Source organism: Camelus dromedarius, chromosome 10 (assembly GCF_036321535.1).
Source record: "Camelus dromedarius isolate mCamDro1 chromosome 10, mCamDro1.pat, whole genome shotgun sequence".
Taxonomy (NCBI): Eukaryota; Metazoa; Chordata; class Mammalia; order Artiodactyla; family Camelidae; genus Camelus; species Camelus dromedarius.
In genome coordinates, this window is record NC_087445.1 from 5,667,607 (window position 1) to 5,684,407 (window position 16,801).

The window sequence follows — 16,801 nt, forward strand, 5'->3', positions numbered from 1 at the left end:
TCTTGTAGTTCAAGAAGGCATGTAGCCACTCCTGGCTTAAGTCTATGTTGAGATTTCCTCTCATCCAAACCCCCATCTACATGAGGTGATCTCTTCCTTCTACCCCTGCGTCTTCTCTCTTCACACCGAGTGTAAAGCGCTCACCCACATGAAAAAGTGATTCGAGCAGGAAGTTGTAAAATGTGCCCACATAAATCTTTTCTTTTGGAACTTGAATTAAGAATGGGTTTCACTGATGTAGAATATATTGAGAAGTCAGTCTGCCTGTCTTCACCACTGTCTTGAGGCACAAATGAATTTATCTTCATCAGGAACCCCAACTCTTGGGGGGAAGCGGGGGAGGAAGGGATAAATTGGGAATTTGGGATTGGCAGATACAAACTAGTATGTACAAAATAGATAAACAACAAGGTCCTACTGTACAGCACAGAGAACTGCAGCCAACAGCTTGTAATAACTTACAATGGAAAAGAATACATACATATATATGTAACTAAGACACTATGCTGTACACCAGAAACTAATACAACATTGTAAATCAACTATACTTCAATTAAAAAAATGTTTAAAAAAAAAGAAATTCCAACTCTTCCAAAAGGAAAAAAAACAAACAGAAAACAAACAAACAAGCAAAATTCCTACTCTTCCTCCCAAGAAGAATAAGGAGAGAGGAGGCAAAGAAAGAGGACTGTCACGGTCAAGGTTTTGGGTCAGCTAGCAAGGCCGGGCCCCAGGGCAGCTGCCCTGCCTGGCTGCCAGCAGCCCAGCCCTGAGCAGGGTTACACGCCAAAGAACAAGATGAGTTTTATGAACCATACTTATTATTGGGACCGAAAGCCAAGAAGGAGGAGGGAGGGGAGGAAAAAAAAAATCAACAATCCTCTTACTGTTTGATTACAGAACTTTGCAAAGGAGCTAATTAGCACCTCTGCAAGGCCCCTGGAAAACACAAATACTGGCTTTTCTCACAGTCTCTGGGTTCTCAGGGGCCGGGCAGGAATTAAAGGCACCAAGAAATAAACTCAGGGACCAGTCATAGGGGATCTGGACCGTTCCCATGGAATGCTAAATACGCACAGTGTAGGAGAAGAGTGATGAAGGTGGGAGACAGGGTCCAATCTGAATTTCCCTAAAACCTGAATTGAAACAGACAGGTCTTCTGTACATTTTTATATCGTTGGGGAAACTCAGAGAGGTAAGCAGTACATCCCAGGAGTAGAGAGAAACAGCTCCTCATACACACTTCTTTATCAGTTCCCCCGCAGCCATGGTATTGATATTCAAGGAAGGGTGCCATTACTACATGTGGGACATCAGGGAGAATACACCAATGCTCCGGGTCCTTACTCGTAAGCAGAGGTTGACACCAAGGCCTGGAAAGACAGGCACCTGACTTAATTCTCTCCTCCCTGCCGTTCTCTAAAGCCAACGACTTCAATTTCTACTTTGGCACTTTGGAGCCCCTTTCATCACGTGACTGTACGAAGCCTCCTGGCACTGTGACTTCTCCATAACTGTACACTAGCCTGATTTCATGCTGTCTTACTATTTGATGACGGCCACAAAAATCAAGAGTCTTTGCAGTCTGATCAATTATTGGGCTTCCCAACTGTCGGCTTTTAAAGAAAATATATAAAAAATATGTCCATATCCCTCGTTTCCTATTTTCAAATGACACCTCTTTGGAGACTGCAACAAACATTTGGCTTTATATAAGTTGGTACAGCATATAGAATACATTAAAATTAGTCTCCTATATATCACCCTGGAAAAAACACAAAAGGTAGCTTTGGTTTTCATATAAATAGCATGGGACAAGGAAAGTAGGGGAAATATAAAAGGTATAGTAAAGTAATAAATAAGTCTATTTCTAAAACTACAGTTAACCAAGGCCCACTGTTTAGATCACAACATTAGGGGAAGTGATTTTACCAGCCAGTAAAAAGTGGTTGTCGAGTAATGCAGGTTTACAGTCAGCAGGAATGAAAATACCAGAACTTAACCACTGAGGTCATTAATTACACTCAAGTGGCTGCATTAGAGCATTTTGCCTTTTTCTTGTATCCAACTTTCCCTTGTTTATGCTAGCAAGGCCTACACAAGACATCAGATTTGCACAGGCAAACCAGCTACAGCAATGGTGCCAAAAAGCCTTTAAATGAAATGTGTTCATAAAGTTCCTTGGAGTTTTATCACATTTTTGGCAAATGTTTTATATCTTAATTCTACAGACTTGATTTTTAAATTGACTTCAACATTAACGCCACCTATGAAACATGAAGTCACCATGCTGGCTTGATGAAATTAAGGTTTTTCATAAGGTCACCAAATCTCCTTAGAGTGTCCAGGCAATCAGCTCAGAGAGAATGATTTCTTTTATAACTGGCCTGGAAATCCATCAGGCAACTGTTCTCCCCAGGAAAAGGAAAGAGGACAAATGTTACAAAATGGGCCGATTCTCTCACGATATGGAGAGTACACATTTTATTTTCTGTGTTCTTATGGAAAGAACATGGCCACAAGTGAGTCCTGGAGTCAAAATTCAGCCACTTTGCATCTGTGGACCTGAGTCTGATTTTATGTTTATGAAATGGGAATCAAAAAGATCTTTCCTACCAACTGTCAGAAGAATCAAGTGACATAAAGCAGGTGAGAGTCCTACAGGTAGACCGTAGACCACGAAACACGTAAGGTATTGTTGCAGAGAATTTTCAAAGCACGAAAGGGCTGGTGAACGCAGGCGACATTCCTCCCGCAAAAGCTCCTATTGAAAACTCGGGGTGTAGGGGCCACCAGTCTGAGCTTAGGGGTGAGTGATCCTCCGTTTCATGAAGAAATATCTCAGGAAGCCCACACCTTATTGACCAAGTGCCACCATCTAACAGGATTTAGCAGCAAACAACCTAAGAGCCCCCACTATCCATACTCCTGTTTGACTTCAGCTGACATCAACCTGACTTCAGTAGAAGCATTTGCTATTGTTACAGTCGTCTGTACCTTTGGCATGTTCCATGATTGATTTTTCTCCACTTTTATCAACCATGACAGATAGCTTTTGGAAAATGAACGTTCAAAAGAGGATCTATTGGAGGGAGGAAGAGCATTAGTAATTTTTAGTTCCCTAAGAAGGCCAAGGCCAAGTCAGTTTTTTTCAAGTCCACTAGTTTGATGGCTTCCAGAGGACATGTCATGAGTCCAAGGAAAAGAATGAGAATTGAGAACGCTGTACCAGGACATAGTTTTCACATCAGACTCCTTGCTGTTGGCCTATTGCTCCGTCCAAGATGGAAACGACCCAGAAATTCATGAAAGGAAATAAGCAGGCTGTTCTAAGTACCCCTCTGAAGCTATTCAGAAATCAAAGCTAATGCTTCTAAGCTGTTGTCAAAGCTATACTAACTTAAAAAAAAAAAAAAAAAGGAGATTTCTAGTTGGAAAAGAAGGAAAATAAACAGAGGGGGAAAATATTGAATAAATTGGGTCTTGGGAAGCAAAATAATCCACCTTTACTTACATGTGCTGTAAGTTGCTGTTTTTCAGAAATGCTTTAGGAGCCACAAATTTTAATCCAGAATCCACAATGGTCCTAAGAGAGCACAGAATTGCATGGGTGTTAGAGCTCACGGACGAATGGCCCTTTGATTATAATAAAAAATAAGAAAAAGTTCAGAGATAAGGTTATGCGAGTCCCGAGTACTCACAGATTTTTCAGTCCCACATAAGCTTCCACATCATCTTCACTGATGATTTCTAATCTCTTCTGATTTGCAATGTAACTGCAAAAAAAAAAAAAAAAAAAAAAAAAAAAAACAGTGAAAACTAATGACTCAGAATGCAGGCAGTCCATGAAAGAATGGGTAACTTCCATGCAGCCTTACCAGGCTACTCAAAGCCAACTCTCCCCACCCACCTAGCCCCATCATATATTTTAAATACAGCAAGGGGAAAGAAACTGAGTGTGACTGAAGAGAAGCCAGGGTTGGACAGGTTTCATAATCAATGACAGGTTTACCAGGTTTCATTTTTTCTTATCCTTTCATCATTTTTTCAACTAACAAGTTCAGTTAGCCTCCCCTTCAAGGCATCTCCTGTGCATAGAGGTGAAAATAACTTGGAAATGTAGCCACTATCTCTCAAAAGCATTTCACCTTTGCAGTGACAGCCACAGGAATGCTGGTGTCACCATACACAGGACAAATCACTTTTCCTCATATGCTAAGAGGAGTTACTCCCTCTTTTACCTCCTGAAACACTGAAGCTGATTCTCCTCCCCCTTTCTCTCACTCCCTTCCGTCTCCCTTTCTTCCAGCTCTCTCTTTTTCTGGCCCAGGATCTCCTATTTCTGCTTTTGTCAGTAATACAACCAACTTTTCCTTTCAGGAACCACATTTCATAAGCCCCACATCGCCCTAGTGCACACTGTGTAGAAACCCTCCTTTTCCCCACTGGCCAAGCCCTCAAATACAGGAGTAAACTGGTAACTCTGGCTGGACTGAGAGTTCCATCCCCTTGGCCACAGTAACTGGCTTAGAAATGTGCATGTGATCTCAACTAGACCAGTGAGAAGCTTCCTTAAAATTAAAAGATGAATGCTGAGACAGAGAGTCTCTCTCTGTTTCTCTGAGATGACAGCTGAAAGATGACACAGGCCTGGGGCTTCCAGGGGAAATACTGCTGCTACAAGGAAAGAGACTGTCCAAGAATGAAGTCAGCACACAGGAGGAGAGGGAGCTAAGAGACATAAGAGACAGAACTCTGAAAATGCCACTTGAGCCTTTGGATCCAATCATTTCTGAGGTTAGCTATCGCTAACAGAAGTTTGATCTGAATTTCTGTCACCTGCAACCAATAAAATCCTTGGTAATACAAACACAAAGCTATTAAACCTACTACCATGGGATTTCCCTGTGCAATAGTTATCTGAGTACCTTTCTATTCACTTCTCTGAGACCACAACCTCTTTTTGAGGACGGTTGGATCCTGTTTTATAATTCTTAATATGCCCTACAGCATCTAGCAAAGCGCCTTGCACTAAGCAGGTATCTATGGATGAGAAATGGATGGATGGATGGATGGATAGATAAACAACACCTGGCGTTCCAAAGGCTCTTCAGGAAGTTGTATTAGGATTGACTTTTCCCTTTTTTTTCCAAAAAAAATTGAGATACATAACATTCCAATTAAGACACTGCAAACAAATATGTAACCCTACTGTTAACAACATGAGTTAAAATGAAAAAATAGTAACCAATGAGGGAGAGACATAGCATCTATAAGTCCCTTCTACCCAATTCAAAAAAAGAGAAAAGATGTCAGAATACACGATACACGGTAAGTGCTACAGCACCCATTTTTAGAAAATAAATTTTAGAAATAAGGCAAAATAAGCAAATGCTCTGAGGGAACAAAGTTACACCAAAGAGAAAGAAATTTAAAAGGATCCACATAAACCTTGTCCCTGTTACATAAAAAAGCAACACTCAAGACAGAAGGGCATCTTCTGCTCAAAGATCTCGGTTCTCCCTGATCCCCAGAGCCTGACACAATAGATGTGCAGGAAGGATGCATCCCTTTCTCTCCTGCTATCACACACAGAGGGAAACATTTTAAGACTCCAACTGAATGATCAAACAGCAATTTTCAACATCAAGAGTCTTTATGAAATGTTTCAAAATCATCACACTTTAGGAATATTTGTTCCTAAGATTTCCAATCCATTTTCAGCAAAAACCACAGTCACCTCCCTTTTCTAAATTATCTCCCATAAGAACTGTATTCAAGAGAGCCCCACATTTTAATGTTTTTTTTTCTATGCAACTGGCAGAAAAAAAGGACAAATAATGTAGGCAAGGTTCCCTTTGGAGCCACAACCAGGATTCTAGAGAAGCCTGTTCATGCCTCACAGCTGAGCAGCATGGTGGTTGCCGCTGCTCCGCAATCACCCAAGAGTTCCTCAGCTCCTTGCCTGGATTACCCCTGCATCCTCCATGCTTGTGACAGCAGCCCAACACTCAGGAGGGACTTAATTAGCATCCGTGGCACAGAGCATTTATTTTAACGTTTCTCTTAGTTATTTATGCCCTTTATTTTATTGTTATTTCATTTTCATCAGATTTTTCATTTATAAACTCCCCAACTGTATTCAATAAAATGCATCTACTTACTGGGAAAGGGCCACAAGCTTAATTTGAAGCTTTTTTAGTGATCATGCCCAAGAAAAGAAGGAAAGGGGGATACATTTAGTCAGGGGTAAACTCATAATGTTTCACGAGATGAAAAAAAATCAGGAGCTAAGCAAAGTGTAACTGTTCTTGAATTTAAGACCAGACAACAGATTTTGCTGCAAACCATCAAAAAAATTATGTGAAATTATGAAAAATGGTCACTAAAGAATACTCTTTCACTGTGGAGGTAGGAATGCCCTAGATTAAGAATGAAATTTTCTCCTGCTCAAAATGGAAAAAACCAACAGAAGAGCCATATTAAAAAGTCAGCAAATGCCCCTCCAGATGCCAAGAACCTTCCATAAGTTACCAGCTGCAGAGATGCCCACAACGTAGCTGCAGGCTATAAAATGCTCATGAAATCTACCCCTTAAGGAACGCTCCTTGGATACCATTAAGTGAGGAATCATAGGGTTAGAATGGAAGTCAGTAAAGTTAATAACAAACGATTCACAGAGGAGATACCTCCGTGGCCAAGGATCATATGAAAAGCTGCTCACCCCTCAAGGAATCTGAAATGCAAATTAAAACAACGTGGACATACCATTCTTCTCCCACTAGCTGGACAAAATGTTTAAAGTCTGACAAAATAAAGCATTTCTAAGGATGGGAGGGGGCATATTTCTCTTACATTGGTTAAGGAAGTATAAACTGGCACAACTACTTTAAGAGTAATTTGCCAGTATCCTGGAAAAGTATAAATCACACACTTTATAGAGTTCAACAATTCCATTTCTAAGGAGTTCACCTGAGAGAAATTCTCACACATGCACACAAGGAGTCATATACAAAAACATTCACTGTAATACAGTCAGAATCAAATGCTGGAAACAACTCTTGTTCATCAATTAAGAAACAGAACAAAATAAGGGATGTTAGATAAATAAGTTAGATTGAACCAGATTTTTATATTTGAACAGAAAGAAATCATCATGCCAAATGAGAAAAAAATAAGCAAAATCTTATACTGATCTGTACATATAATACAAAACAGTTTATGTGAAATTTTAAAAAGACACAGCAAACTATATCACATCACGTTCATGGTCAAGGATGCTTGTAAAGTATGAAAAGAAGATTCAAGGAAGGTCACCTTGGAAAAGGAGAATGGGTCTGGGATAAAGAAACTTAAACTTAAACTATTTTATTAAACTACTAAACTCTTTTCTTAAAAGGGAAAGGTCTGAATATAAGTAACTAAAGTTAGTGTTTTGTCATTATATGTATATATATATTTTTTTAATTTTTTTAATGTGTGAAGAAGAAAAAAAGAAGGAGGGGAGGGAGGGGAGGAAGAAGAGAGGGAAAGAGAGAGGGAGAGACAGAGTTGGAAAAAGCCACAGGGGAAATGACTGTAGGGAAGCTGGAACCCAAGGCTTCTCATTTACGAGGTAACCAAATACACCTGGGCTCAGGTCTTTGGTTCCTTGGACCACTTAAAGGCAAAGAGTCTAAAAGCCTTCTGCTCCCTGCCCTGGAGCCCCTGGACAAGAACAGAAGACTAAGGAGCATGCTGGGCTGCCCCCTACTGGTGACTTCCACGTGCCTCCACCAGGATCTTGGCGACATCAGGTCTTTTGAGCTCTACCATCTCATCACTGCCACTGATGAGAAAAGCAGCAGCTGCAGAGACCAACCCCGGGTTTGGAATGAGAGGGGAAGGGCCAGGCCAGGGCAGACAACTGAAAGATGATGCATCGACGGGCAACGCAGCAGGCTTTTGTCCCCCCACCCCCAGAAAACCATCTCTTGTCACTCCAGTCAAAGTGCTGTCAAACTGAGGGTTCTTTACTGAGTCGAGTTGTGCTTAATAAAACATATCTCAAGAAGGGTTTCACTCCCAATGAAGCAGTGGAAAGGCCCAGCATTTTGGTACTTTCTCTCCATGACAACCCGTAACTCCTTGGAGGCACGCCTACTGTTCTGGAAAGCTCAGGCCCCGGGGGTTTTAAGGCACAAGCCCTCCCCCAGAGCCCGTGCCCTAGCGCTCATGTGAGTTCAGCCAAGCCTAAAAGCATCTGCCCCTCCACTCTGCAGATGCTGCCTTCCTTCTCTTTGAGGAAAGTCAGCTGCCTTTAAATAATGACAAAGAGACTTGGTGGACTGGGATTTTTTAAATCTGATACTTCTTAAGAATTTTTCTCCCTTACCTCCTTGGTTTCCTGGTCCCCCAGCCCACCCCTCCATCAGTGATCCGTGCAGAATCATTGTTGGCCTTCATCCGTGTTGTTTTGCCCAAATCCACCTTCCTCCTTCCCCAAATCCATAGAGAGGACCCTTGCTTGGACCTCACATTATGAGAGTTGTTTTTTATTGCTGTTTTTCACTTTCACTACATCCAAAGTCCACTATCAACTGCCCTAAGAGTTGGATCTCGTATTCAACAGACTTCTCAATGAACTCACCTAAAACTCTTCGGGGCCTCTACAATATCTGAGACACTGCTTGATTTATGGGCAACACCAAAAAGGCTTTTTCCAATCAGAACATTTTTATTCCATCAGTCGACAGGCATTTTTAAGCATTCATTTTGCTTCTTAACTTTAAAATTGAGAATTAGAGGGAATGGAGGTGTTCTTTGTATCTACCACTGTATTTTTCTACTTATCTATCTGACTCCCCTGCTGTACTGTTAACTCCTCAGACAGAGGAGTGTTATTCATCAAACTGCATGTCCACCTCCCAGCACAGAGCTGATGCTCATGGAACGTTGGCTGACTTAAAGCAATCAAGCTGTCCCAGGATCCTTCACCTGAAGTTTCTATTGTCCCACTGGAAAGACCAGATATATGTACACAATAAATACTAAATGAAAATTGTGATAATAGAAAATAACTCGATTTATCATGTAGAAAACAAGGAAACCACGAGGGCGCAGTAGAAGGAACCACAAGATATGACTGGACAGGTCAGTGAAAGCTTAAACGGAGGGGAGGCCTTGAAGAGTGACCAGAAAGTCAACAGATAAAGAATCTGAACATAAGCAAAGTCCACGCTATTTGCCGTTTTATTTTGTGTTGTCACCAAAGCTTCTCCAATCTCAATGTGACATCCAGGGCCTCTGCTGTGACATTTTCTTGAGGGTAAAGAATTGTCTCTCTTTAGACTTTACAAAAAGCTCATAGGTGGCTTTTGGGGAGAAAAGAAGAAGTAATTTTAGGAAAAATTCACTGAAACATTTTCAAATTACAGGTTCCTAGAAAGGATATGCATCCCATTTTAAAATACTTCACATTGGCTTTAACAACCTATCAAATAATTCCTCCAGGAAATCTTTCCAAGTAACAAAGAGTGGTTTCTAAGGCATCTTTTCTTTCTGTGTATTAGCTTAACAGCAGTATTACTCAAAAGTAAGATTTCCCTTTACCTTAGACTTTATTACCTGAACTGTACTTTGGCAATATAGGAAAAACAAATGGAAACAGCTGTGAATATTCCTTCATGGTCACTCTTCAAAATGAAATAGCTCTCCAATACCTGGCCACCCCCACCTCCACCACCAAATAAATAATTAAGCTAATAAAAGTAGATCTAACTCAAATGCCACAAAAGATCGTGATACATATGCGCTCAGCTTACAGCCACAGGGTGAGGCATTTCAACTCTCATAGGATTCTCTCTGCCGTAAGATTTCCATCATAGAGAATAGAATAATAAAAAATTTGCCCTTGTTCCCTGAGTTTGCAACCAAGTAGCTTCAGTTTCTCTGCAAAAAGTTAATAAAGAGTTTTGAAAATCAATCCACGATGGGCCAAAGCATGACTCAAAATAGGAATCTCTCAATCTATCACTCCGTTCTTAAGAGAGCGCATACCACCCTGCCTGTGACAACATGAACACAGAGAACACCAAATAAGCGTGCTCAGAACCTGAATTCCAGCAGCCAGCCCACCAGCACAGGCTGTTTAGCATCAGCACTTCAATCTTTTTTTTTTTTAAGACCACGGGCATAGAAGGAGCACCAGTAATTCCCTTTTATAGAGTGCTATGTGAGAGGCACCAAGGTACCCAGTTGTCTCCCTTAGCACAACAAAGCTACTAAGAGAGCGCTATGATTGTTTCCACCTTTTGGGAGAGGGACCTGAGGCCCAACCATGCCAGGTCACTTCCCCAGGGTCACAGAGTTGCCAAAACAGGATTGGAACTGAAATCCACCTGCCTCTGAATACTGAGCTCATAGCCACTGGACACCACCACTAGGACTGTGGACTTGTATATCCTGGACCTACAATAAGGAATAATTTCTAAAATTTCTGCAAAATAGATCTTCACAAATAATCATGGCCTGAAAAGAATAGTCAAAGAAAAGGAATGAAGACATTTTACAGGATGCTCTCATGTGTTATCTAGATAGAGCTAATAAGAGATAAATAGAAAATCTTCTCAGATTCTTACACAATGCCAAGAGAACAGCAGCTTCCTAGAATAGCCTCAATACCTTGGGAATTTAAGAATTCAAGTGCCTGTACAGAGGGTGTGGAGAAAAGGGAACCCTCCTACACTCTGGTGGGAAATGTAAATTGGTACAGCCACTATGGAAAACAGTGTGGAAGTTCCTTAAAAAACTAAAAATAGAGCTACCATATGATCCAGCAATCCCACTCTTGGGCATATATCAGAAAAGATGAAAGATCTAATTCAAAAAGATATATGCACCCCAATGTTCATAGCAGCACTATTTACAATAGCTAAGACATGGAAGCAACCTAAATGTTCATCAACAGATGACTGGATAAAGAAGGTGTGGGATACACACACACACACACACACACACACACACACGCACGCACACGCAATGGAATACTACTCAGCCATAAAAAGAATGAAATAATGCCATTTGCAGTAACATGGATGGACCCAGAGATTTTCACACTAAGCAAAGTTAGTCAGACAAAGACAAATATTTTATCACTTATATGTGGAATCTAAAGAATAGCACAAGTGAACTTATTTGCAAAACAGAAACAGACTCACAAACAGAAAATAAATTTATGGTTACCAAAGGGGAAAGGTGGGGGAGGGACAAATTGGGAGTATAGGATTAACAGATGCACACTACCATATACTATAAGATAGATAAACAGCAAGGATTTACTGTATAGTATAGAGAACTATATTCTGTATCTTGTAATAAAATATACAAGAATTTTTAAAAAATAAGAAAAGAATTTTTAAAAATAATGTATATATATGTATAACCGAATCACTTTGCTGTACACCTGAAACTAACACAATATTGTAAATCAACTATATGTCAATAAATAATACTAATTCATGTGCCTGGAAAACAGTAAGTGGTCTGGTGGAGGGATAAACACACTCCACTAGCTTCACCTCTTACCAGTTATGTGCCCTTGGGCAAGTCCAAATGGGGTCAGAACAGTACCTGCCTCAGGGAAGTTGCTGGAAAAATTAGAAAACCGCCCTAGCACAAATGAGGCCCTCAATTAATGCTACCTGTTAACACTGAGCAGAAGACTGGAGTTCAAGGGCTGACTTGGTCACTAGCTGGTGAGCTTAGTCTCAGCCCGCCTCCAGGCCCACAGCAAGCTAACACTGCCCGGGGGTTTGGGTCACAGTCCTGACTGACCTCGGCTGTTTCACTGGCCCATGGAAAGATTTTACTACACCTGACTTCATTCTTGCTTGTAATTTCCTCCGAGGGTCAATGCTCCAGCTCTTCTCCTACCCTAATATGTCATCTCTGTATCTAGAAATCCCTAAAACATCAGATAAAATGGCACAGAGACTGCAATACAAACACCTCCATTTTTTATTTCAAAGAAGTTACTGCTACCTGTTCCAGGACCTTTAGAAACTTCCTCTGCTGTTAAAAACTCACTATATCTGGCACAGACATAGCCAAGTATAATCTTATACTTTGTACAGTGGTGAAGATCAGCCCAAGAGGAGCAAGGGCAAGGGATGTGTTTTTCCTGACAAAAACTGTTTTCCTTCCCACTAACTTATTTAATATTTTCCTTTAGGTCTCAGATCTTTTGATTGATCAAAATAACCTGCCATCACAAACGGGAAGACAGTTAACTACACGTGCACCGTGACATGGTTTCACCATATTAGACGAAGAGCCTCAGGTCAGAAGTGGTCCTGATACCGAACTACCATCAAGAAGAAAGCTTAAGTTGTGTTTGAGCAAAAATGTTTATTTTGGACACATGTACTCTAACATCGGGTGATAGAAACCACCAGAAATATGAGTCAGCTCATGGGGTGACTCGGGGTATACTCTGCAGCTAATTTGTTCTGGCAGGCCCACAAGAGGCCAGCCCTCTCAAGAGTGGGGGCCCCCCCAGAACCTGAGGGGGCTTTTCCTCTGGCTGGGAAGCCGTCTGGTCACACCTGCTCCTCACAGCTTCTAGGCTAAAACCATCTCTGCAGTGCTCTGTGGGAGGACCTCCGCAGTCTCCATCAAGCATCTGTCCATGTTTGGAGGCAGTCAAAGCGCCACCTCCCCAGGCAAGCCTCGATCTGCCTGCTGGGACCTCTGCAGCTCATCTCATCTGCAGACGGGGTGGCTTCCACCTGGATGGGCACACAAGCCAGCCTGCTTGGTCTTTGTTAAAGGATGTCAGCCCCACCATCTGCTTGTCTGGCTTCTAGAGAGAATGAATCTGGCCTTCATCGGGAACAGAGATGACAACGTTCAAGGCTCTGGTCAGAGGGGACAACTTCAGATCATCTGCAGTCCAGTTTCAAGCAAAGCCTGGCTCAGCAAAGGGTGTGAGGGGATGGGCGATTAAGATCCCCCATTGTATCAGTTTTATAATCACAGCACTGGGAGATGAAATTCGTGGACCAGTTTAGCGTCCTTGCAGAATTGATGTTCTTGTCCCTTCTCCCTACTCTCACTGGCTTTCTCAGTAAGAAGAAAATGAAATCTACTTCTGCATTTTTCATAAAAGCTGTGAATTACATCACTCATATTCCCTGCAAAAGAAACTCTTTTCAGAACAGAGTGCCAGACAAAGCTGTGTTCCTGTGGAATTAGTAGGCATTCTCCTCCCTAATAATGAGCTTCTCTTTTCACTGCCAGGAAGTTAAGGACAAATGTTGTGTTCAGTTACAGCAACTATGTCAACCGTTAGAGTGACTTGGAGTTCTTGTCTCTTTTTTTATCCCTCATTTCTCCCTCTCATTTTTACCTTATTAACCTTATCGTGTAAAAATAACTACCATCAGTTATTCAAATACTGATGATAAACTGATTAACTGTGACGGTTCTTATATTTATTCAATACAAATTATGTGGCCATTACAATCAATATGCTTACGCTATGGAATTATCTTATAGCTGTTTTTAAGAAACGAGTTAGAAAATCATCTAATCCACAAATTTTTTGCGTTTCAAAGTGACTGTTTATAAAAAGTGACATCTTGCAATTCCAATCCAACACAAAATTATCTTTCCTTCAAAACGTCTTTTCCTCGTTTCCCATTATTTCAGGCCAATCGATGTTTCGTTTATGACTAGTGAAGGAAAACTTGCTATGATTAGCCGGGGCCCGAAGAATTCTAAGAAGCATCAAGTCAGCACAAATCACAGCAGAACACAGTTCTGAAAGCTCTTGGCCTCCATTCAGGCCAAATCATTCAATAGGAAGAAAATTGGGGGAACTAATATTTCTGCTCCAACTTCGGGATAGATCAAGCATGGCACAGAGAAAAATGAGCATTAGGCTTAATGTCAAGAAGAGAGTGACTCAAGTGGTAAAATTTTAGGATCTCTATGAAGGACTGTTTTGATTTTGGCACAATTTCTCAGCCAACGTTTATAGGCTGTGGAAGTAAGGAGAGTGATAGAATGTGTGGAACAATTTCAATTTTATCTTCACTGGCTTCACTTCATGTGTTAACCTTTAGTCGCTTTTACAGAAGCTTCGAGATTATTTTCGTTGGAGTTACACTACCAAGATATTGGCGGAAAAGGATCCCAGTCCTAAGTGGTTGTGTAAGGCCACAATAAAGAGACGCTATTTTACAGAAAGGAAGTGTGATTGCATCTAAAAATCCTAAATAAATCTCTTACAAAAACTTTTAATTCAAGGAATAGATCATTGTTAGAAAAGATGTATATTTTGGAGGTAATCAAAGGAGTCAAATTCACAGAGACAAAAAGTAGAATGATGGTTGTGAGGAGCTAGGGGGAAGGGAATAGGGAGCTGCCATTTAATGAGTTCAGTGTTTCAGTTTTGCAGATAAAAGGGTTGTGGAGCAGGATGGTGATGTTTGTTGCACAAAAATGTGAACATACTTGGTTAAGATGGTAAATTCTGTTATGTATATTTTACCAGAATTTAAAAACAAAGAAAAAAGATATCTATTTTTGTAAAGGCCTTGAAATTAAAGAGTGAGAAAGATAGTGAAAGAGAAAACAAGAGTACAAATTGACTGATAACCTCCAGAGTCCAGGGAAACTGCTGTAAACAACTTAATAAATAAAATGGGCCAGGACTATTGAAGAAAACAAAGTGGCAGAACAAAGATCATCACCTGAGTCACAGTGGCTAAATCTGACCCATGACTGCTCAACACACAAATGTCAATATCCCAATTGGTTGAGCACGCCAGGTCCCGCAAGATGAGAGAAATACACAAACAAGGGAAAGGGCACACAATGGTCCCAAGAGGAGAACCAATGCCCTCTTGCGTCTGTCCCCTTAACCTCAGAGCCTGTCCAGCGCCACGCTCAAGACCGATTCTTTTGCTTTTCCATCCTCCCCCAGCACTACAGAGCCTACTCTCTTTCAAAACACAGGACGTAACCTACAAAGGACGTACAAAGGACAGCCATACAAAATAAAAACAAACTGTGGTGCTCTATGTGTTATGCACTAATACAGTTATTTTACAAGCACCAATTCATTTTAACCTCACAGAAACCCAATGAGAAAGGTTCTATTATTGTCCCTTTACTAAGACACAGAGGCTTTTATTACCTAGTCCCAAGTAGCAGGGACAGACCAACTTCAGAGTGGGGGATTTAACCCTCCAAGCCCTCCTGCCTCATAACCTGGATCATTCCTCCACACAAACGCCCAAGGAAAATGAAAAACTTAATCTGTTGATCCACCTATGCATGGCAATTGATAGACTGAGTGATGTTTCAATTCAGAAAAAAACATAATGAGAAGAGGAACTTCTTAAGCACAGTTTTCACAATCCCAGGATCCTCCTAGGGTGCCAGTAAAAAAAAAAAAAGTTATTCAGCCATAATGAGCTGATTTTTAAAATATTACATTCAGATCTAGAGCTTTCAGGGGCAATAATAAAATCTGTATGGGAAAGAGAAGAAGGTAGAAACTGGAAGCTACTGATGTTTGATGTTTAACAAGCTCCATGAACTTCTGGGGACAGATCCGTGCTTTGCTAGTCTGTCTGTGTCTGCGATACCACAAAGCTTGTTGTAACACAAGTCAGGAGGGGCATCCTGCACAGCTGTCTTTGGAAACATGGACCCCCATGCTTAAGAATTCCCCCAAAGTGGGGGGCACTACAATGGGAGGAGCAGTTGGGAGTGCCTGGAGTGCTCCCATGCATAAGCCCTGCACTTTCTCTATTCCAGAGCATCATTGCACCTCAAAACTACCAAGGCAGAGGCTCAGACAGCCTTGTCCCTAGTGCTCTTAGCACTGGCCAGTGGATCCAGGCATGTCAGAGGCCCTCACTCTGGTACTTCTCCGGCTGAGTTCCTCCATATGAAGCAAGGACTTTACAGAGGCAACAGGATGCTCCCCTGGAAATCACTCCTTCCCTTCTTGACCTAGGAGGATCTAAGCCTACTCCTGGGGCCTGGACAGGCTTTTTCTGTGGGTCTCTCATCCTGTTATAGATGTGCACACTTCTAGGCACAACTGTATGGGGGAAGGGGGGGGCGTTCCAAGGCTGCCATCTATAGCACTGTTGATGGAGTTCAAATGTGTAGGCTAGATTGTCCACACAGCTAAGAAAGAGAAAGGAGGTCGGGTGAATGATCTCACTGGAGACCTCTGCTGGTGTCCTTCAACAGGCCATATAAATGGTAGGAGCTGGCCTACGTCCGTTACCCAGGGCCCAGAAAACTACCTGGTGGGAGGACATATTCAAAATATGTTTGTTGATTAATTAATTGATTAAATGAATGAATGGATGGATCAATCCATCAATCAATACATAAACAGTCAATTCCTATCCTCTATTTCAGCCCTCCATGTAATAGATGACTTTGTCAACAGAAAGTCTATGGCACTCTGAACAGCACACGAACAGATATAAAATACAATGAAAGGAGGGCAATGACAGGGTAGATGCTAGGGTAGGCTGGGGTAAATACAAGACTCAATGGTGCCCTCAAGGCACCATTGTGGTGAGGAATTTAAGTTCCAGAGGGCCACATAAGCTTACCATGAGAGCCAATGTCTCAACCAAAAATGGGACTTTTCTCATAAGAGTTAAACATTATATGTTGGTTCCATCATGCCCATTCCTTTTTTAATTTCAATTTCACAATACACATGGAGTCTAAACTATTTTCTTTTGTATGTATATTCTGAACATACTGCACCGTGTAAACATAAATA

The 16,801-nt window shown here is 41.3% G+C and overlaps 1 protein-coding gene across 7 annotated transcripts in view; it reads right to left on the reverse strand.

Moving 5' to 3' along the window:
- Nucleotides 1-16,801, reverse strand: part of NTRK2 (neurotrophic receptor tyrosine kinase 2) — a 327,821-nt gene that overhangs the window by 293,603 nt on the left and 17,417 nt on the right. For 6 of the 7 annotated variants that reach the window (XM_064490118.1, XM_064490117.1, XM_031447268.2 and 3 more), the window contains 2 exons: nt 3,702-3,776; nt 3,515-3,586 (listed from right to left, as the gene is read on the reverse strand). In XM_064490118.1, the coding sequence (XP_064346188.1) occupies nt 3,515-3,586; nt 3,702-3,776 (147 nt within the window). Of the gene's footprint in view, nt 1-3,514; nt 3,587-3,701; nt 3,777-4,241; nt 4,313-16,801 lie in introns of those variants that run through there. The other variant, XM_064490120.1, reaches the window with a different exon arrangement.